Source organism: Pleurodeles waltl, chromosome 11, assembly GCF_031143425.1.
Source record: "Pleurodeles waltl isolate 20211129_DDA chromosome 11, aPleWal1.hap1.20221129, whole genome shotgun sequence".
Lineage (NCBI taxonomy): Eukaryota > Metazoa > Chordata > Amphibia > Caudata > Salamandridae > Pleurodeles > Pleurodeles waltl.
The window spans coordinates 632,123,313-632,146,860 of NC_090450.1; the positions used below are offsets into that span (position 1 = coordinate 632,123,313).

General features: G+C 42.8%; 1 protein-coding gene across 1 annotated transcript in view; it reads left to right on the plus strand.

Moving 5' to 3' along the window:
• DOCK5 (dedicator of cytokinesis 5) overlaps positions 1–23,548 on the plus strand; it is a 799,955-nt gene that overhangs the window by 519,326 nt on the left and 257,081 nt on the right. The window contains exons 22-28 of the mRNA XM_069214140.1: positions 1,724–1,858; positions 3,538–3,649; positions 3,838–3,908; positions 4,596–4,702; positions 6,489–6,625; positions 7,817–7,912; positions 16,427–16,525. Of these exons, the coding sequence (XP_069070241.1) occupies positions 1,724–1,858; positions 3,538–3,649; positions 3,838–3,908; positions 4,596–4,702; positions 6,489–6,625; positions 7,817–7,912; positions 16,427–16,525 (757 nt within the window). The remainder of the gene's footprint in view (positions 1–1,723; positions 1,859–3,537; positions 3,650–3,837; positions 3,909–4,595; positions 4,703–6,488; positions 6,626–7,816; positions 7,913–16,426; positions 16,526–23,548) is intronic.

Consider the following 23,548-nt stretch of genomic DNA (forward strand, 5'->3'; position numbering starts at 1 on the left):
AGTATGCACATTCATTTCGATATTCTCCTTTATGTGAATGGATGTATGTAGGGAGCACACTTTCTGGCCTCCCCTGGGTCATGAGAGGCTCTAATAAAGACTGATATCTTTGACGAATTTAGAAATATATTTTCATGCTAAGAATGTTGTTACTTCTCTTATTTATTGGGCGTACAGTGTTCTTTGGAATAAGAATTCACAATTTCTGCGAAATCATGTTTATCACATACAGAGCAACCAAGAAAGGAAGAGTATATTATTATTGAGGGACAGTTAAAAGTTCCAAATTTCATAACAGCAAATTATCAGTGCTCCCTCTTAACTGCTTCTTGTTTGTCCTTTACTACTGACTGTATGGTGTATCTGGGCTGTGTTTGCTTTTGCTAGGTGTTCCGTTTAGTATGTTCTCTTGGACGTTTGTGTACTTTTTTGCTTAGTGGCTTGATTTGTTGCAAATTTTGCGATGCTGGTCTGTGTTGGGTGTTTGAAAGGTAATCTATGTACATTTTATGTGTTGTTTTTTCGGGGTTAGTGCAGTTATGTGTCCCACAATGGCTTTTTTGTTGTCTGTGTTGGAAACATTAAGTGTGTTCTATATACAATGTTTTTGTCTTGAAATAAAAGTATGAGCTCTTTAAACTATTTTGCCTGGCATCACAGCTTGCTTCCCTTAAAACTGCCCGACACAGTTGCTAAAGAGAAAACGGTCCATTAGGAACAGCTTCCACTGCAAGTGACTTACTGCCTCTTTTTGAGAGGTTGGTAATTTTCAAGGGATTGCAACCTCAGTTGCCGTCTCAAACTATTGATCCATCTAATTTGCAGTTAGAAAGAGATGCCTGTTTTACAATTCAGGTTAGTACACTGCAAAAGGCCTTTCCTCTTGACAAAACGTGATTTTGGAAATCACAAGAATTGCCTCTGCAAAAGTGTTTTGTGCATCAGTCTCCAAGTTTTATTAATTTTCTTATAGACTTGTTAGTGAAGTATCATTAAGTATGGCGAAGGATAGTTGTCAGTGTGGTCTGCTATGAAGTTCATGTGCATGTATAAATTAGAGTATATGTGGATGAATAGGAGCAGTCTGATGGAGTAGGGGAGGGAGGGTCAAAGAAATGGAAGTGGGGCACAGAATATGAAAAGGGAGGAGTGCCTGGAATAGTTTGCAGAGCTCAATGACAGATGAAGGAACTACAGTTTTGAGAAGCATTTGAAGAAGGGGGGTAAGAAAAAAGAGAGCAGGAAAGGTGTGACCCGGTGTGAAGGAAATGAGCATAATGTAGAGGTTGGGAGAAGTGGCAGGTTAAGGGATAGTGAAAGCTGAAAATGAGAAGAGAAATAAAGGAGAAGACTCATAAACAGTCACTTGAAACAGAGACGTAGACCGTAGAAATTATTGTGGAGAGACAGAAGACAAGTAATGCTGTTAAAAAAAAAAAGACCAAACAACAGCTGTTTCCATGGAGATTTTAAAAACAGTACTTTAACAGAAGCCACTAGTGTTTTAAGATTCCTTAAAATTTTTAACACTGTGCATGGCAGCCTGGTTAGTGGTGAGTTTTAACAATCTTTTCTGTTGCATGCTCCACACTCAGCAATAATTTGTGGAGAAATTACTGAGTCATTTAAATCCTAGATGCAAATGTTTAAGGATGTTAAGATGCTATCTTTTGGATTGTGTGGGACTAGCTTGTACATCACTCCTTTGCTCTTCCTTGTCCAGAAAACTCACCAAAGTACTCAACAGTTATGTTGGCAACGCAGATGATTCCTCGCAGAGTGATCTGCTCTTCGCTTCTCTGAAAGCTCTGAAGTATCTCTTCCGCTTCATAGTCCAATCCCGCATCCTGTATTTGAGGTAAACACCATTTTTCAACTAACAGGACCCTGAAAAATAACCTGGAGGTAAGCAGTTACAAATGATTGGACCCTGAACAATGAACTCTGTCTCAGGTTCTTATCTTACTTGAAGTTGCGCTTGGGCCCCCAAAGTATCCTGAAGGTAACACAGTTGCAGAATTTTACAAATAACTATTGTAAAGTTTTAATAGAATTATATTTCTACATAGAGCCTCATCATCACTGGCAATCATTTTTCCACTGAAGGTATTTGTTCTCTTTACATCAAAGTTAGGGATAGAATTAGGAAGAGATGGACAACTCCACGTTTAGTTTCTTCAGTGGGACCAATAAGCTTTTGGAATACATGAGCTGTACAACTTTGCCAAAAGATACTTTCTCTGGTAAACACACAAAATGCTTTCAAGGCACAACTTCTGACCAAGATCTTGTGGTACCCTTGACATTTTGAATGTTAATACAGTGAAAATTAAGGCAATGTATGGCAAACAGTCTGAGTCTTAAGAGAAAATTTGTTTGTGTAGATATTTTTAAGTATTGCGATTATTGCCAACTTTGCACTCAAGACAAGGAAATGTTTGTGCCTATTACTTGGTACTGATCAGAGCTTCCTCAACCTGTACGTTTTCCATCTAGAACTGTAGTATTATCATGATGAATTATAATGAAACCTTATATAGCTATTATTTGCCTTTAGTGACATTATATTTTCCAATTCGGTCTATAGTTTACAAATCTGATTATTGTCATAATACTGTTATACTGAAAACAGTCTATTGAGAAATTCCATCATTCCAAGGGCTGACGTTTTCTTTGTCACCATATTTCCTCTGCTGGTCTCTTGATGTGCGAGTCTCTGGCTTGAAAACTCCTCTTAAGGTCAGGAGGGACTCTACACTTTCAATAGGCTTAGCTGTGTTAATGCTTAATCGCTTGATTAAAGGTTCAAATTGTATGGTACTGAATCTGCATAAGATTCCCCTACCACCTACCTCAGCCTTTTTAGCAGTGGGACAAAATCCAGAGTGCATAGTAGTACATTCCAAGAGGATACTTAACTATTTCAGATTGCCATATGCCTGTAAAGACCCTTTTCTACCAGCAGAATTGTCACAATAAGGCCAGTCAGATAGCATAAGTATTTACTGATCTTACTGCTGTGAGTTCTGTATTACTTGTGGTGTCGCACATTAGAGTACTAGTGGGCTCAACTCAGACCTTCTTGCTTCAGGCAAACCAATAAATACTGTTAAACACATATATTCAAGCCTAGCCTAAGAGGCAGCATAGAGCCTGACATACAATCAGTGAGTGATTGGAAAGGTAGATGAGCTCTCGAAGCAGAACTAGGGTGGTTCAGCATCTTGATGTTTAGAGCTGTTACCTTGGCGAAGTCAAGTTTGAGCTTGAGTGGTGCAAAAAGCGTGTACCATCTATCTCTTCTTTGGCCTATTGTTTCCATCCTTGGTTAGTACCGGATGGGTTCCCTCCCTTGATACAGGAACCCCTTTACAGGATTTCCCATATTAAAACATTACAAACCAGTGCCTTAGGATCTGTGAATCTTTCCATCTTCAGGTAAATAGTTATGCTTGGATAGTACTGGGAATAAATAGAGATGGCTAACAGGACAGAATCTGAACTTATCATGTGTTATGCATTGTCTATTTTGTTTAGATTTTACGGAAAAAGCGAGGATGGCGATGAGTTTAATAACGCCATCCGGCAACTTTTCTTGTCCTTCAATGTCTTAATGGATCGACCACTGGAGGAGGCTGTAAAGATTAAGGTTGGTGTGCCATGGATCCAGTGAGAATTTTTTTTCCTGTTTATAAAGTGAGGATTAGCGTTTGAATGAAGTATTTGCATTAGAAAGGTTGTGTCATTACACCACAATAAAGACGTGCTATACCATTATGAGTATCATAAGTGACACTGAAGAACAACCAAACTAAACTACTCTTTATATCCCAATAGGGCGCTGCCTTAAAGTACCTGCCAAACATCATTAATGACGTCAAGTTAGTGTTTGACCCTGTTGAACTAAGGTAATTGTTTTTAACAATAAGAAATATTTACTGTAAAATGTTTTAAGCTTTGACTGAGTATACTAGGGTTTATGAAAATAATTTGTTGGTCTAACAGGATGGTCAACCTAGTAAAATTTGTCAGAGAGTTTAGCATGCCAAATCAAACCAAATTATAGCATGCATTCAATGGGTATGAGACTGATTTTCATCTAATTTACAGTGGGGTTTGTTTAGCATTGCTTTGTTGTATTTAGAAATCCAAGATATTTATATTCTGTATATTTGATAGAAATATTACTTTGGTGCATGTTAACACAATTTTAAAATTCAGTGTAGAAAAATGCACCTTGGCTTGCTTTAAACCTTCACCAACTATATAAGATTACATCTCATGTCACTTTGCAGTGTTACCTGGCATTGTTAAAGCAAGCTTCCCAATGGCCTGGTCTGGTGAATGAGCAAAGCAGATTTCTTTTTGTGCCTGGATGTTGAACTAGCCTTATTAGCCTGGTTTCTGCAGCTAACAGTGCATTAACAGTCCACAACCATATGCCTTTTTTTTATCACTTACCTTTCTTCTCACGTATTGACTTTATGCATGTTTTTCCAATACACACCGGGTGAAAGCTTTTAAGGACATCTGCTGGGGGTGTTTGCAGGGTGAGGTGGTAAAATAGGGATGTTCATACCTTGTTTGTCTTCTAGTATTCTGTTCAGCAAATTTATCCAAAGTATACCTGATAATCAACTAGTGCATCAGAAACTGACCTGCATGACCAAGATAGTGGAGAGTGAGCTGTTTCGACAGTCGGGTGAGTACTAGAAGGTTCCTGCCAGATGCCTCGTACCTGCATTTATGTATTACTCTGAAACCAGGTAGCAAAGATATCCTCCATTCGAAGATAAATAGCAATGTCAAAATTTATTTTTCTTGTTATTATATAAGGCATGGAAGTATTAAGATGATGCTAATTATGGAATATGTGAAGGTAGAGCACATGTTAAGCTAATACATGAAACACAAGAGATTAGAAGGACATTCAAATATTAATGCATACAACATTAAAAACATCACAACATACAGTGCTCATGGAAGTAGTCCAATGGTAGATCTCATTGAACCTCAGCTGCAGATGGTAGGTGTGATGGGAGTCTTAGAGTCTAGTATGGGGCAGAAACTAGGGTGGAGCCTAACACATTTCTTAGCCCACTGAACCCATAAAGCTCTTACTTTTAGAACTCAGGCCTGGTCCAGCCAAGTCTCATGTGGTGCAGAGAAACCCTCAGAGTAAGGTCCCTTTCTGGATTACTCAACTCAGTTTAGCATAGATAATAGTCTTTCTTCGCTGGCATATACCTTTTATGTAGGAAGAGGAAATCATTTGGAAATTGTACGGTCAACTATATTTGCTTACTCTCTAGGGTAACCAACAGATAATTGCTACATAGAATCATATGGAAATTGCTGAAGGCTTCCAGACTACCCATTCTGTTTTAGTGTAAACACATTCTGAAAATCATAGAATAAAAACAGTTACTGCACATTTCATAAAATAATTCACTGGTAGTTACAGGGTAAGGTGTATGTTACAGTGAGCAAACTCTCTTCTCCTAAACGTAGTAGTTCAATAAATAATTTCACATCAAGTTTTACATCTTAATCCACAATTGTTACAAGTTTAAACCTACATTCCTAAACAAACATAGACACTATATAATACAAATTAAATATCAATCAGTGTTCTTTAATTTGTAGGTCAGGTTTAAAAGCTCAGTTTTCAGCAAATTTATTCTGAAGATAATTGACCTATTTAGGTAGGCCTCTGTCAGCCATTGGCTTCTGAAATTGTCATTCACACATTCCATCATCCAAAAGCATTATGTCTGTCCCAGTAGGGATATAGGTTACTTTAGTGTACCCCTCCACCTCCTATTGAATTATTGCATTGCAATGCACACAGGAGTATTTTACATCTAAAATCTACATTAAACCACTGTACGTACGTTTTGTCTTATTTAATTCTTCAACTCGCACATGCACTGTATACAGACTAAGCATATTGAATACTTTTTCATGACTCAAGTGAGTAGGCTCCTAATTGTTTTTTTTTATTTTTTATCTTATCACATCAGATGGCCATCTTCGGGTTAGACTGCACCAATGCAATAAGCAGTTAAATGATGTGTGTATGAAATGTACATATGTTAGATGTTTCTAAAATGTGATATCTTCATGCACAGACCCAAAACTCTTTTTAAATACAAATATTTTGAAAATAGATTCAAACCAAATAAAGCAAGGGTTCTTACTTGAGCAATCTTCAACATTTATACATTTTGATTGAAATAGTTTGTTCAGATTCATCAAACAGTGCCAAATTTAATAGCAAAACATAAACAATGCATTTTCATTGAAAGTCTTACCTAACCATAACTGCACAAAGCACTCTTGTTGCCTGTGTAATTTGTATATGTGAATATGTTGGAAAGTATGAGTAGTCAGCCATATTGTAAATAACTGATTAAGTCAAGGTTAGCTCTCTGCAGACCCAGATCTTGAAGGTTAGGTACATTGCTGATGTCGTCTCCTTTTCACAGAGTGCAGAGATGCTCTTCTTCCACTGTTGATCGACCAACTCAGTGGCCAGCTGGATGACTATTCTAACAAGCCAGACCACGAGGCCAGTTCGCAGCTCCTTAGCAACATCCTAGAAGTGCTGGACCGGAAAGATGTGGTAAGGGGAAGGGAACAAATAAATATGGCAAAAATAGGGAGGCATAAAGCCAAACCCAAAGAACAAAATGTGATTGCTAATCAGACCTCTGAGCTACTTCTGTATTGAAACATGGTAGCCAATGTGGCTACTAAAGACCATTTAATCTTCCAATTTTACTTCTTAGTTTTCATTAACAGAATACCCTACTTCAGTTCAGTTTACTGAGCATCACTGCAGAGCTGTGCTTGCAACTGGCATATTCCAGATAAGATTCAGACAGGGCAAACTTGGCCTTTTCCTCTTTCTAGATTCCAGTTAATTTGAATAGCACCACTATTAATTTATAGATTTATTTAAGGTGGTTGTGAATAAATGGCCAATATTAAAATCTGGTGTGCCTTCGTCCCTGCTTTCTGTCTCATCTGCCCATTTTTAAATATTTGTCTGTGCCTCTCTTCATAAGTACTGCTTAGAAGATGTTTTTTTCCAGACTTCTTTTTTGAGAGTGTTGGTAGTGATGTGCTCAACATTTGGGATGATTCACTTCATCTATGAAAGATTTTGGACAAGGTAAATGATGAGTATGAAGATAAATGAGAATGCTTGAAGTACTTTGCTTGGCACTTTTGGTAAGTTGGGTTGACTTTTATGTGGGCTGGCATGAAGTCTTTCAGAACAGTTTTGCTCTCAATCTTCATACCAATAATTCTTCTTGACTAAAACACCAGTGAGTAGCACCACTGATATAGGCTTTTTTTTAGTTCAAAGTATCTTGCTTCTGGGGCTAAATAATAAGAGTGGGAGAGGGAGGAACTCCAGCCTAAAGTATTTTGGCTTCAATCTTCCTATGCAGTGCTCTTCTCGCAGGTCTAGCTATTGCCACCAGAAAAATCGGGACCATCCAAAATGGTGGCTGGAAATAGCAGGTTATGGGAAGAATGTTCATCTTTGTTTTCACTGCATTTGTTTGAAAAAAAGCAGCCTGAAAAGAGGGGAAGTGCGATTAAACGAAAAAATGCTGCCATAGCTTGAGTCGTAATCTTCATTGTCTGTTTAAAAAGCTAACTTGGTGAGGAGATGTGTGAAGACTGAGAATATTTTCAATGTTTTGTCATTGTGCATGTGCTTTGTGTGGGGCTATCACTGGGAACTATGTATTAAGAAATGTCTGAAATCAAATTCTGCACGTAAGATGCCTTTGTTCCCTAGGGTCCCACTGCAGTGCATATTCAGATGATCATGGAGCGCTTACTGCGGAGGGTGAACAGGACGGTTATTGGAATGAGCAGACAGTCAGCACACCTCGTAAGAGTTCATGTTATCTTTTATAGGTTTTTTGTTTTTTTCCCCACTGAAGTCTTGTTCAGCAAAATCCGACACCAAGCAAATTGACTGTGACCAAGTTTTATTTTCTGCATCTTTCAGAATAATGTTTAGTAATTGTAGAGGTGGTCTGACAAAGGCTGTGCTTCTCAAGAGAGCATGGAATGATTTACATCCGAAATTTCCATCCTTCATAGTGTAAAGAAACAAATATAAATCTCTGCCTCTCAGAATCCTAAGAAGTATATTTTGACGGTGTTGTAACCATTATTAAACACATTGGGAAAGGTCCTGTTTGGTTGGACAGCTCATTTTTGAACGAAGAGTGCTTATAAATGAGAGCTCACATGAATACAGACCAGCCATGTTTATACTCGTGGGTGAAGAGGCCCAGTTTTATCTCCACTCTAGCTCTGGTAATTGTTACATATTTGGTACTGCAGCATAGCTGGCAGTCCCTAAATGGTGGAAAAAATGTTTAAACCATCCAGCATCATCTATTGGCAGAACAGAGTTTGGTTAGTAGTAACAAAGGAAACAGTGTTTGTCTGTACATAAGAAGATTGCAAATGCCTTCATATGTGCCCCACTTATGGAATGTTTTGAAAGCAAAGGTCAAGACAACCTCAGATTTCTGTAGTTTAGAAATTTCTCTTTGTACTAAATTGAAATGAACACTGTTACAAACACTTTATAAGAAGACCCTCTAGTCGTAGGTGATATTGGATGCACACTGTAGGAAGCTGGCCTGCTGTGTGGTGGGTACCTAAGGTACTTCCACCTTAAACCAGGTCCAGGTATCCCCTATTAGTGTAGTGTAGGGAGTGTCTAGAAGCCAGGCTCTCTAGAGGTAGCTGTGGATGAGCAGCCAAGGCTCATCTAGGAGACATGCAAAGCTCATGCAATACCACTGTAGTCACACAACACTTACACACATAAACAAAACACCGTATTACGAAAATGAAGGGTCTTTATTACAGTAGCACAGTATCAACACTAGATAGGCAACCTTCCAATAGGAGGTAAGTAAACACACTAAATATGTACACTAGTAATCAGAAATAGGCATAAATAGTAATAGAAAAGAGTGCAATGGTAATAGACAATAGTGACCCTAGGGGGATCCCAAACCATATACTAAAAAAATGGAATGAGAATGCAGGACCGCCCACCTAGGTAAGTGGTATCTGTAGAAGGGAGCTGGAGGAACTAGGGAACTCCCAAGGTAAGTACCACAGTGCCCCCCAGCGACCAGAAAGAAAGGAGTAAGTTACTGGATTTTCCCCGAACTACCAAAAGAATAAGGCAACACCCAGACAAGAGTGCAAGAAACCAGTGGTGGATTCCTGGAGAGGAAGACCTGAAAAAGAAGGGGACCAAATCCAGAAGTCGCAGGAGTGTCCGGTGGTGGCAGGAGCCACCACACACCCATCTGTGGTTGTAGGAGTTGGTTGATAGTACGATGAAGACGGTCAGCAATGCAGCCCTGGAGCCGGTGAAGAGTTCCTGGAGAATGCAGTCGATGTCCCATGCCAGATGGAAGATTGCAGTCTGTCTGTGGCATTGAAAAGCCACCAGCAAGCCTTGGCAAAGGCAAGAGTCGAGGAAGAGGAAAAGTGCAGCTGCCGGGGACCAGCAAGCTCCAGGAGGACTCAACCCTTTGGAGGAGGTCACACGACACCCTCATCAAGGTAGAGAGTTCACAAAAGAAAAGGCAACCCCTACAGGAGACCCACTGGAAGAGGACCCAGGAATTTCAGAGGAGCCCATGCAGCACAACTGAAAAAGGGTCCCACACCACAGGAGAAGCAGGCAGAGGTCTGTGCATCGCAGGGAAGAGTGCTGGGGCTGGGGCTACACGGAGCCTGAAGATCCCTTGGAGGAGATGCCAGCAAGCCTTGGTAGCTGCAAGAGACGTGGTGCACAGTGTGCTGTATTGCATGGGAAGGCAATGGCTTACCTTTGCCAAAGTTGGACAGCTGGCAGAGAGGACCAAGGGGACCACTCCAGACCACCACCCATGATGGAGGATCCACGCAGCTCAGGATGAGAAGAGAGCCAAGCAGCCTGTCGTCTTTGCAGTTGCTGCCTGCAAATGCAGGGGAGTGACTCCTTCATTCCAAGGGATATTCCTTCTTCTTTCTTGTGCAGACTGAAGACTTGCTGCCCTCAGATGATGAACAGCCGGGGAAATGTTGCAGAAGCTGGAAGGCGCTTTGGAACAATGTTGCAAGCAGAGTCTTCGTCGTGGATTCAGCTTATCGGTTGGTGGAGGGTCCAGTCGCAGATCCAGTGGCCAGAAGTCAAAGTAGAGGTTGCAGAGGAGTCCTGCTGGAATCTAGCAAGCCAAATCTCAGGACCCACCCAAGAGGGAGACCCTAAATAGCCTTGGAAGGGGGATTGGTCACCTAACCATGTGACCATCTATCAGGAGAGGGCTCCGATGTCACCTGCCTGACCTGGCCACTCAGATAATCCCAGAGGCCTCTGCCCACCTTGGATTCAAGATGGGAGAAACAAGGGACCCTCTGGCGGAGCCATGGGCACCACCCCTGGGGTGGTGATGGACAGGGGGAAGTGGTCACTCCCCTCTCCATTGTCCAGTTTTGTGCAGAATGGTTTATGCAAGGAGGGCACCAAATGTGCCCTTCAAAGCATACCAGTGGCTTGGAGAGGCTACCCCTCCTAAGCCATGTAACACCTATATCTAGAAGGAGAGAGTGTTACCCCTATCTCACAGAGGGAATTCTTTGTTCTGCCTTCCTGGACTTGAGCTTTCAAGCAGCAGGAGGGCAGAAACCCATCAGACGGGTGGCAGCAGCTTGGGTTGCCTGGAAAACCCCAGAAAGCTGGTAGGAGCAATGCTGGGGGTCCTCTGAAGAGCCCCCTGAGTGCATGGAATCATACTTCCAATACTGGCAACAGTATTGGGGTATAATTCTGACATGTGTGATACCAAACATGCCTAGGTTCGGAGTTATCATTATTTAGCTGGACATAGGTAGTGACCTATGTCCAGTACACGCGTGAAATGGCATCCCTGCACTCACGAAGCCCATAAAAATGGAGTTGGAGTTTGTGGGAGCACTTCTGCATGCAGAGGTGCCCTCACACACAGGTACCTGCACCCAGCCCTCTGGACTAGGAGTGACCTGATGCAGTGACCTGTAGTGAGAAAGGGTGCATGCACCCTTTCACGCTGGCTGCAAAGGCAGGCCTGCAGATACACTTTGCATGGCCTCCCAATGGGTGTCATAATACATGCTGCAGCCCATGGGAGACCACTGGTGCCCCAATGCCCTGGGTACCATATACTAGGGACTTACAACGGGGCACCATTATGCCAAATGTGGGGTGTGTTTGTTCCAAGCAACCAAGTTTAAAGGGAGCGAGCATAGTCATTGTGGTCCTGGTAAGCAGGATCCCAGTGAACACAGTCAAAACATACTGACAACAGGCAAAAAGTGGGGGTAACCATGCCAGAAAGAGGGTACTTTCCTACAAACAAATTTGGCATTTTAATTGCATTAAGTTAAATAATATGGACTCATAACCTTAATGGTTACTAAAACCATAACAGATGTTACATATACATATTTCATTATGATAGCAATCAATTAAAATTACATTATAAAAGTGGGAATCCCAAGTCTGTAAAGCTAATAAATGTAAAATAGAAGATTATATTAGTATTAATTCAATTCATTGAAATTATAAACTTTAATCCTAACAAATTGTCAATATTTATTTGATGATATAAAATAAATGTATATTAAATAAACAAACTCTGAATCTCGAACAAACTCTTGAACTACCTCTAAATTAATATAAATATTTTGTTCATTTGATTATCATGAAAGTCAAGAACCAGATCCACTGTTTGAAGTACAGTTATGTCTAATAATTGCATTCAGAAGTGTGTTATATTACTAAGTTAAGACAGGAACATAAGAGCTAAACTTAATGCTAAGCATTACCAATGTTGCGTAACCAATTATAATAACCAATTTATTTTAAATGAAACAGTAACATGGGAACTCCTAACCTTGACCCTCATTTTAATAAATGTTAAATAGTTAATTACTAATGTTAATTAAAAATATTGGAAACCTTAAATAATAATGAATGTTTAGATACATTCATATTACTTTTAATGCATTTTACTTCAAGAAACACTAGCCTTAAATTAAAGCAAATATTCAGTCAATGTTTAAACTTATTTGCTTACTTTCAAATTCAAAGTCCAAATGCAAACATCAGTGTAATGGATTGTCTCTGCAATGACGTTCACTTTAATGTTGTAGGTTCATATGGCAAGAAGAAATAGGACATTGAAATAATGGAGGTGGATTAATGGGATGATGCTTAACACTTATTCTACAGACAATCTCATTGTCCGTGATGGTCGACAATTTAAGAAGAGTTTTCAGTGTAAAAATGAGATATCACATGTTTATTTACTGGTGATGCTTTAGTTAATTTTAATGTGCCTAGGCCCCAGCACCCTACCCCACTTACCAGGGACAGGTCCTCCGGACAGTCTAAGGCTGCTTCGGACCTGACTTTCCACCTCGTGGCCCGCCTTGCTCTTCCTTCTGCTCTCTCTCTCTCTCCACAATCTCCTCCTCTTCACTTGTGTGCACTCTTGCTCTCTGTACCTCTCTTTTCTCATCCTTCTGTACATTTTTCTTTCTCACACTTTTTGCATCTTTTTCTCACTTTTTCTCATATTTTATGCCTCTTTTCTCACCCTTTTCCATTACTTTTCAGCCTCTTTCACACGTTTACATTATTTTTGTACCTCTTTTCTCTTTTTTCTTCTGTGCCTTTTTCATAATTTTTTTCATACTTTTGTATCTTTTACTATCTTCCACCACAGGCCAACTCCCTCTCATACTTTCCTTCTCCCACCTCCCCCCCTCCTACCTGCTCTGTCACATCTTCTTGCCTCCTTTTCATAACACCGTCCACCACCCCCCTGTGCTCCTCCTTCCTCTCAGGGCCTACCTAATGGTGACTGTTGCACAGTGGTGTTGCTGGTGCACCAAAGCCATGTCTAAGGAAAGCTCAGTTGTGCCCATCCATGCCTGGAATGTGCCACAACCCCTGGTTGGATCACCCTCGGCTGCTACTCTGTCATGACCCTCCACTCGCTCGACCCAGGATGCCCATCCACCCACTGCTGCTGCACTGCACCTCCCAGCACTGTAGGACCTCTCTTACTTCCACTGTCACTTTACCAGCAGCAAAACGCCTTTGCATACTCCCCATACCCTGACTCACATGTCACCCTCTCACAACCCCACCTCACCAAACATGCCAGACCATCAGAAAACTCTCAAATGCCTGCTCTTCAGCAACTGATCGCTCAAAAAACAACCTATCATTATTTGGTACCTCCTCAGGAGCAGCACACCAGACCACCTCTTCCTGGAGGGGGACTCATCATGATATACAAAGACACCCTCAAATGCACAACTACCATTGACTTGGATACTTTGTTCCTGGAACACATACACTTAATCCTACAAACTAACAGCACCACCACTCTGAAGGGCACCATGGTTGGCTGGTTCCATGAGACAACTTCAACAGCCTCATCTCAGAGTTTATCACCTCCTCCTCATCATCAACACTAAGGATGTCCTACTTCTCCTCAGTTCCAATTTCCACCTGCAAGGCTCCTCCAGCAACTGCTCCGCTGAACTCCTTGAAAGTCTATGCAACATAGGATTTTCCCATTTCATCATGCACCCCATGCATAATGCAAGGACATACTTAAAAAATATATTTGCCTCAGGCAACAGCATCGCATGGAAAAACTACTACATCATCTGTTTCAAAATCTCCATGCCACAAGCCAAAGCTCCCATCAACATCAACCCACCCAGCCAGAACTGGAACAGAATAACAGAAACTTACTTGCTCATTACACTCGAAACAAACCGACACAACAATACCAGCGACCTAGCCAAGGACATCACCAACTTCGGCCAATGAATCTTCTACTGTGCTAATGCTCTGTCAACCATCAAAACTCATAAACACTGCAGAAAAAAACAGGCCTCCTGGTATATGGAAGAATTCCTGGACTCCAAAAGATATTGCAAACGGATGGAAAGGAAATGGAGACCCACTTACAATACCATCGCCAGATTAATCTAGAAGGCTGCTGTCAGCTCTACCACACGTCCTGCTAGACACCTAGAGAAGATCATGGACTGGATTGAAGCCAGCTCCTAAAACAGCAAAGAGATTTTTTGCTGTTATCAAGGGATTCATCATCCCTGATACCTCAGCCAACTACATCTCCCACTCCCAGGAACTCTGCTTAAATACTCCCTCAAACTTCTGCAACATTGGAAGGCTCTACAATTACTTGTAAATACAACCAAACCCTGAGGACATCATCAGCAAGCTGCCCATTTACCACTTGGACAGATGTCTAACCAACTGGTGAACACTTACTGAGGAAGACACCATTTCACTCATGAAAAACATCCCCTTCAGAGACTCACAGATCAATGTCCACATCATATCTACAAATTAGGAGGACCTGTGATTAGCAAACTCCTTACTCACGTCATCTGCTCCTCTATTGAGCCTGCATTCTTCTCGGAGGACTGGAATCATGCTGCAGTCATGGCCCTCCTAAAAAAAAGAAAATTGGCAAACCCCAACGAACCGGACAACTTCCGCCCTATCTCCTTGCTACCATAGCGAGTGAAGGTGATAGAGAAGACAATCAGCCAACAACTCACCAACCACCTAGAACTCCACAGTCTTCTCGACCACTGCCAATCTGGCTTTCTAGGCAACCACAGTACAGACACAGCACTCCGCCACCACAGATAAGATCTGCACCCTACTGGACCGAGGAGAAACTGCCACCCTCATTCTGCTGGACCTCTCAGCTGCGTTTGATACTGTCACATTCCAGCCTCATCAAAATATTACATGCAAAAGGTTTCCAAGGTCCAGTCCTCGAATGGATATGCTCTTTCCTCACAGAGAGAACACTGCGAGTCAGACGCCGTTCCTATACATCAGAGTCCAGGGACTTGGTCTGCTGAGTCCCTCAAGGGTCATCTCTCAGCTTTGCCCTGTTCAACATATACACAATACCACTCACCTACGTCATGAGATGTCACAGCTTCTCCATCACCTCCTATGCTGAAGGCACCCATCTCATGAATTCAGTGTCAAACAAGTCCCCCTCTGCTCGATTTGCATAACAGGATGTAGGAAATCCAACTGGTTTAAACAACTTAGACAAGACAGAAGAGCTGATCTTCGAGACTGAGAACTCCACCTGGAATTCGAAAAAATCTGGGGGCCCTGGAGAGAGGGGAGATAAGTGACTGACTAGGGGAGGAAGAAAAGTGCCTACCCAGACAGGGGATGGCCCGGGTATCAAACATAGTTTAAAGGAGAAGGAGCCCTCGTCAACTGTGCTCACTACCCAGGTAAGAACACAATCAGCTATGTCCTGCTACCCGGCTCTGGCCAAGTCCCTGGGCTGCTAACTGTAGTAATGAATGTATATTTTGTTTGCATACCCTTGATTTAGGAGGGGAGGTGTATTGTATTGTCTGCTTCTTTATGCAAAACTAAATAAAGAGAGCTTAACGTAAAAAAAAACTCCCTCGGAACTCTACCTGGTGGCCGTCAGAGTTTTGTCCAACATTATCACCTACTAACCATACATAAAACCTGGGAATCATCTTAGATGATAAACTCAACAAGGCCCCACAGGTAAATGCAGTCAGTTCCTCCTGATCCACATACTACGCATCCTCAAAAAGATTGTCATATGGCTCCCCAAGAGCACCAGGCATACCATCAATTCAAGCCCTAGTCCCCAGTAGGCCGTACTACAGCAATGGACTCATTGCTGGCATCCCCATCCACCTCCTCCACCGACTTCAGACCATCCAAAATGCTGCAGTTAGACTCATCCTGGACCTCCGATGGCTCACCCACATCACTCCACACCACAGAGAAATCCACTGACTGCCAATAAAAAAGTGCTGCCAAATTTAAAATCCTCACACATGCATCCAAGGCACTGCACCACATTGGTCCAGCTTACCTCAACTTCACCCTCCACTTCCACCAGACTCCTACGCTTTGCCTCACTCTCTCTTACACACACCCTTCACATACAAAATAGCAGAACAGGAGGCATAGCCTTCTCCTACCTTGCGCTCAAAGCATAAGATGATCTCCTTCTACACATAAGGGCCTCCTCCTTGAAGACCTGGCTGTTCAACTAACACTCAGCAGATGACCTACACACCTGCACCAGTGCCTGGATATCCTTCAGGTGATAAGATGCACATTACAAATCCCATTAACATAACAACATCTGTGACCAACAATTCTACACAGAATAACTCAATAAAAAAAGTTATTTGTGACTTTGATTCTTCTGGTCAGCATTAACAATAATTTACTCCTCATTGGTAGCTGCCTTTTCACCTTCTTGTTTTCCAGGGCTGCTTTGTTGCCTGTATGACAGCTATTTTGAGGCAGATGGACGACTTCCACTACCATCACTACATCAACACTTTCAAAACAAGACAAGACTTGATCGTAAGTTATTTAGGTGTTGGAGGGACAGGGTGGTAATTGTATGAAGCGTTCCCAAGTTCATCAGTGTCTGTGTGAGTGGTGCAAATTCCTAAGAAGATGGCTTAAATTAATTTATGAAATTATCCTATAGTACTGTCAGAGTATTATTGAAACATGTAGTGCTTAGATCTAAGGCTCTGAAGTCTCTTAATTAATTGTGTTGTGTTCTTGTTGATTTCTCGAATTACATTTTCTCAATGAACACATCTATGAAACTTCAGTAGAGCAAAGGCAGCATTATTCACATTGTACAATGACATAATCCCGCACATGCCAGACCCTGTCTTCTTGGTTGAAGCAAAGCATGACAGAATTTCTGTAATGCAGTGTCTGGAACAGTGAAGGCACACCACACTTGTCCAATTGCGAACTGAAATATTACCTTTACTTTAAATATCAAAGATGTAATTAAGAGCAGGAAGATTAAAAACAAAACAAGAAATGAGTGTAGAGAACCCAACTATAGGTTATAGCAGCAAAATTATATTCCAGATGACAGTTATAGTTTACATCACTCCCCCACTCTCAGCTCATTGGTTAGCGACACTACATTTATGTACTTCTCTCAGTTGGTAGATGGATAGGTTGTGACGTTAACTCCAGGTATAGCATGACACCCTATTGTAAAGTTCAGTGTTCCAAGCACCAGTATTATTTATGAAAAGTGTAAACAAAACAAACAGATGGTGCACCCACATACTCTGTTATGGACCAAAAGAATCATAACATAAATGTAGCACCTAGAAATTGTAACCTCTAAATTATCTATTTATTCCTTGTTATCTTAGTTGCAGTAATCACAATCGCTTTAAAAGGTCTTTATTTAGATTGGATTCCTGAAGCTTTTGAGTAATACCATGGGTTTCAGCCCCCATTGTTGTGTTATTGAATGTCTACAGTGTCTACGATTCCAGGTACTGGAGCAGTTGTTTCTCAAAGTAGCTCAGTTGGTCGGCCAAAACTGTACAGATGGTCCCAGGACCTATGCAAAAGGAACACACAGCCAAATAGAGATCAAGTGGGTGGTCTGGGTCAGTCAATGTACTCTCTGGTCAAGTTAATTTGTAAGTGCTTCCAGTGCATCAGAGCATGACAGTTTTGGTTGTCGATAATAGTCATCTTTCAGGAACAGAGAGGAGTTACTTGTTACTGAGTGGTCATGATTTATGTTTCCCCAGAGGACAAAGTCAAACTAGCATGATTTTCCAGTATGTAGTGGACTCAGGGACATGGAGCACTGAAAAAGCAGAAATGCCCGTAAGGTTAAGACTGCTATAGTGAATATTGGTGTACTGTAGCTTGGGGAGTTCTTAAAGGATTGATGCCATTGCTGCCAGAATCAGATTGGGCAAGGCTTGCCAGCTGTCTGCTCACTGAGCCACCTTTCTACCTGATTATTGTGGTGGATGACGGCAAATAGTTTGAACTCAACCCATCAAAAATAGAGATGTTATTAACTGATATTCCCTCACCTCTCTGGAACAACATTGAGTGGCCCTTCTCTAAGGTCTAATGTCACTCCTGCTAAGTATATTTTGAACTTGGGCATCTGTTTTGGTGACAAGTTATTATTCTATTATCTCAAGCAACAGCTGTGACAACATCTTGCTTCTTTTCCCTGAACATTCTCTCACATATTCATCCATACCTTAATCCTGGCTCCCATGTTCTGGTGGTCAATGATGTTGGTCAATTGAGAAAAGATTATGGTTAGAGCGTTTATCTTTCAGTAGTCAGGAAAAGTTTCTCGAACTTATTCAAAATGTGACAGCTTCAATTGTGACTGGCCATACAAATTAGAAGAAAACTACATTTCAGCTACACTCACTTCCAGAGTGAAGGGCAATCCAGTTTTCTTATGTTATGTTTGTTATGTTTATGTCAGGTGTGTTTGTAAAGTGCACTATCACCTGCAAAGGTATCCTGGTTGCTGAGCAGGTGTGTGCTTAGCCCTGCCTGTGGTATGTTAGTTAATTGAACAGCTAAGTCTTCATCTTCTTGAGGGATTCAAAAAGAGAGGAGGAAGCTCTGATGTGGAATGGGAGGCTGTTCCACACTTTAGGAGCCATGTCAGAGAATGCCCGCCCTCTTGGTCTGGTCCTGTGTACGCTTGGGATGTGGGCGAGTAGAAGTCTTTTGGGGGTGGGGTTGTCTGGATGGTTGGTGTAAGGAGATGTGACTGTTTAGGTAGGTGAGGATCCTGAGGTGTCTAGTGCAGAGAGAGAGAGAGAGAGAGAGAGAGAGAGAGAGAGAAGAAAACATGTTTTTGTATCTGGATCCAGTGAAGCTCCCCGCGATTTGGTATAATGGGAGTTTTATGTGGGAGGATGAGTCTGGCTGCAGAGTTCTGGTTGGTTTGTACTCTTCTAGTGAGTTGCTTGGTGATCCTGGCATAGAGGGTGCTCCCATAATCCAACTTGCTGCGGACAAAGACATGACTGACAGTTTTTCCAGTGCTGCTTAGGAGCTACTTGAAGATCTTCCTCTGCATCTTCAGGGTGTGGAATTAGGATGCAATGACAGTGTGGACTTGTGCAGTCATGTCCTGGTTGCTGTTGATCATCATTACAAGGTTCCTGGTGTGGGTCAGAGTTTGGCCAGCCACCAGTTGAACTACCATTGTGAGGTGCTGTTGCCGGAGATCACTTCTTCTGCCTTGTCAGAGTTGAGGTTGATACAGTTGACTTTCATCCAGTTAGCAACTTTGGTCATGCAGTTGGTGCATTTGTTTCTTGAGTTGGAGGTCTTGTTTGAGAGGGAGAGTATGAGTTGTGTGTCATCAGCATTGGAGTGGATGTTGATGTTGTCTGTGTGAATGATGTTGACCAGAGGGATCATGTATACGTTGAAGAGGATGGGGCCGAGCGATGAACCCTCAGGCAGTCCACAGATGATTTTGCGGGCTTCTGAGGAGTAAGGTTCTGGGCTTATGTTGTGTCCATTAAGAAGGAGCAGATCCATCTGAGAGCTGGTCCTTGGTTGTCAATCTTGTGCTGGCGCCTGATGAGTATGGATGGGAAGACTAAGGTAAATGCTGCAGAGGGTTCAAGGAGAATGAGGGCTGCCATGTCTCCTCTGTCAAGGATCATGCAGATGTTATCTGTGGTGGCAATGAGAGCTAATGGCTGCTGAGGTGGTCAGTAAGGCGCTGATTGATTATTTCTCTAAAACCTTTGCCGGTTATGGTAGGAGGGAGATGGTTTTGTATTTGGGAAGCGTGGCTGGGTCAGCAGATGGTTTCTTGAACAGAGGAATGATAGTGACATGTTTTCAGGTGTCCGGTAAGGTGGTTCGGTTGATGGAGGTGTGGAAGATGAGTGTTCGTGGTTGTCTGATTGGAAGTCCTTTGGTGGAGGTGTGGTGGGGAAAAGGGTCAGGTGAAGCCTTTAAGAAGATGGTCTGTTTATTGGCCATGGGTGGGAAGTTGAGTTGCGATGGTGATGGGATCTGCTTGTGTGTCGAAGTTGCTGTACATGGGATGCATTTCTTTAAAAACAAAAAAAATCTGAAAACTTGTTGCATAAGTCTTGTGAGGGAGGTGAGGCTGCAGGCGGCAGGAGGCACGGATTTCCTTGCTGCTGTAAGTGCTGGTGTTGATGTGATCTGCAGGAGCTGTGCGCTTTGTGTTCTGTATCTGCTTGAGGTAGTGTCTTAGGGCTAATTTGAAGATGTCTTTATCTGCATTGTCTTGACTTGTTCTCCATTTGCAATCCAGTTACTTGCAGTGACATTTTGTCAACTTGAGTTTCTCTTGGTACCAGCTGGCCTGTGATCTGGTTCTTCCTGTTGGGATGAGCTTAAGGGGAGTTAGGGTGTCAGCATATGGGTTGATGCAGCTGTTGAGGTTCATGAGAGATTTCGGCAAATTGCTGCTGTGCTTGGGCCAGTGCTCAGAGAGGCATGGTGCGCTTTTAGGCAAACAAACTTCCTCCTTAAAGGTCTAAACTGGCCATGCTCTAGGCCACATTGCTCTCGATGGATCCAATGCGTCAACTTGAGAATACTCCAGAGAAACACACAACAATGTTCGATAACATGCTCCATTCTATACAGGACTCCAAGAATGTAATGGAAATGCAGTTCGGAGCGATCCAAATGGAAACTGGCTTGCTGCATGCAGATCACACCAAACTTGCGGAACACATGGATGGTACTGAATCCGCGCTATCGGAGATTGCCCCATAGTAAAGACCCTGCAAGACCAAGTCACAACTCTGCAGAAGGAGGGGCAGGAGCTCACTGCAAGAGCAGAATACGTGGAGTGATGCTCCCAGTGGAATAATATCTGCTGTCTGGGATTTCCTAAAGGAGCCGAGAATCCAAAAGTGGAGCTGTTCCTTGAAGAGTGGCTAACTACGACAGTACTTGTGCCTAAGGTCCGGAACTTCTTTTCCATTGAAAGGGCACACAGAATTCCAAGGTGCCTCCCCTGCAGGATCTTCTCCACGTCCCATTATAGAACACCTCCTCAATTGTCAGGACAGAGACCTGATACTGTAGTTACTCAGAGCGAAGGCCCCCTGGCCGACAACGGTGTTACCATCACAGCATATCCAGACTACACGGCAGAGGTTGAGAGGGGGCGCAGCACCTTTATGACAGTTAAAACACAGCTCCACACCTTGTTTTTTTTTCGTATTCCTTACCTTTTCCTGCCAAACTACAAGTGGTACACCCTGATACTATGCACTTTTTCACCACTCCTAAAGAGGAGCGGGACTGACTGCGCTCCAGAGGGGTTCAGCTCCATATCGATGCTTCTCAGAGTGATTTGCGGGGGGCTGGTCAGATAAAAGACTGAAACGCCACAGAAGCCCGCCAAAAACTTGCTCCCGCCCCACGGATGACCAAGCAGTCTGGGAGAGAGCAAGAGTGGTTGCTGAAGTCTCAACTCATAGTGGTAACCGCTACCATCTCCTAACTGTGGACACTGACGCTGACTCAGAGGTTGGAGCTCCAGGGTCTGTTGCCTACGGAGTGGAAATGCTGTCCACTCCCCTGGTCTTCCCCAGGAAGGAGATCCCAGGCCCTTGACAGCCAAGGCCTTTTTAGCTTTTTCTATTTAATCTGAGACATACTTCTGGGCCCTTTAATGTATGATCTCAGAGGTTGGCACGCCTGGGAGTGTTGGTCCTGCGACTTGGACTATACTGGTTGGACTCGAAGATCTTCCCGCAGATGTAGGTTGACTCTCTGCATACTACACTAGGTCCACCCCCTCCCCCTTTCGTACATTTCCGAATGGACTGTTTCTTACCAACGGTGTACATCATATATGTTCTTTGTGATTGGGTATTACTGGCACACGTTGGTATCTAAGCCTGCGGGTGGGTGTTTTTTGTTGTTGTATTAGAGTTCTTGTGGGTTTCTCTTAATCTGGCTGGACGGCCGGGACTTTGGAGACTTGGGATGACTGTTTTATATAAGGTGGTCTGCCCCCCGCTATGGTGTGTTTACTCTGGGACCACTTCATTTATCAATGTTTATGGAATTTACTGTGCTGACCTGGAATATTAGAAGGATGCCTTGCCTGCTGGACAGCATAAGATTTATGTTTACCTTAGGTGCTGTACTGTGCACATTGCATGCCTTCAAGAAACACATCTTACTAGGACAGAACTTGAAAGGTTTGCTAAAAGTTGGGGAGCAAACTTATAGTACTGTGTATCCAGCTTACACACATGGAGCTTTGATTTGGGTGGCTCCAGGAGTGCCCTTCATTCAGTGAAGGATACTGAAGGCAGATACTTACCGATTGAGGGACTGCTGGGTGGCGTCCCCCCTTCTTGTGTTCAATCTGTGCATCTAAAACACATCAGGGTGATTTTTTTTCCACACGCTAGCTCTATCATTAATACATGACCTACAGGCCCCAGGGTTATAGTGTGGGGACATTAACTGTGTTCCGGATTCCCTTTTAGACAGATCAGCACCACCTCCTCTCATGGTAAGACCAAGGGCCCCCGGTGGTGTCCAAATATATACAAACTGGCTTATTGTCTCACTTTACACAGATAAGGTGCTTATATATCTGCTAGATCATACCCGATCCTTGACTGACCTTTACAACCTGCTGGACGCTTTTGGTAACCTAATGGGACTTTGGGTTAACTCGGTCAAGTCTTCTATTTACCTGCTCTGAGGACTGAATCTTCCTGAGAGAGCTGGACTGGGGCAAGATCGCCTTCCCTGGCACTTCGATACATTTCGCTACTTGGGGAGTAATGCATACTATAATGATAGCAATCTTGTGGATGGTAATCATGGTAAAGCTGTGACCTCAGTGCGTAAATTGATGGCCTTCTGGAGGAGGTTACCCTTTCAAAAATTGGCCGAGCAGCCATAGGTAAAATGCTTGTCCTCCTGAGGTTCCTGTACTTCTTTTTGACGCTTCCAGTAATACCTGCTAAGACGTTTTTCAGGGAGTTGGAATCGGATCTGGTTATCTCCAGATATTTCATCAGCCTATGCAGGAAGGGAGCCTAGGCACTTCAGACCTAGAATTATACTATGCACCTGCACAATTGCAATGGCCTATGCAATGGCTGGCGAAACACAAGAAGGGAGAAGTTGCTTTTGCACTTGGTGAGCTTAGCGGTAGTAATTTACTACATTGGCTGCTGTCGGCGGGAGGTCCTACCAGAGATCTGCCTCGGTTATTGCGAGTGTCAAACTGGTGTGGAATAGGTATATGCAGTCCAAACATTCAGCACCCTTGTATGCACCACAACTTTCCCTTTGGGACCTGCCTGCAACAAGGCTGCTCCTGGCTGTTCATGACCCCACTCTATGGTAGGAGGGGGGATTGCTTGAACTTGGCGACTTGTTTGAGGATGGCTCCTTACAGATGTTCCAACAACTCTTAAGACACCTATGACCTGGATGCGGATTCCTTCCTCAATTGCCACTCTCTAACGTGGGTTATCAGGGGCGCATGGTCAATGAGAGATGCAGCCACCCCTTCATCAAGTGCTGTATTGTTTC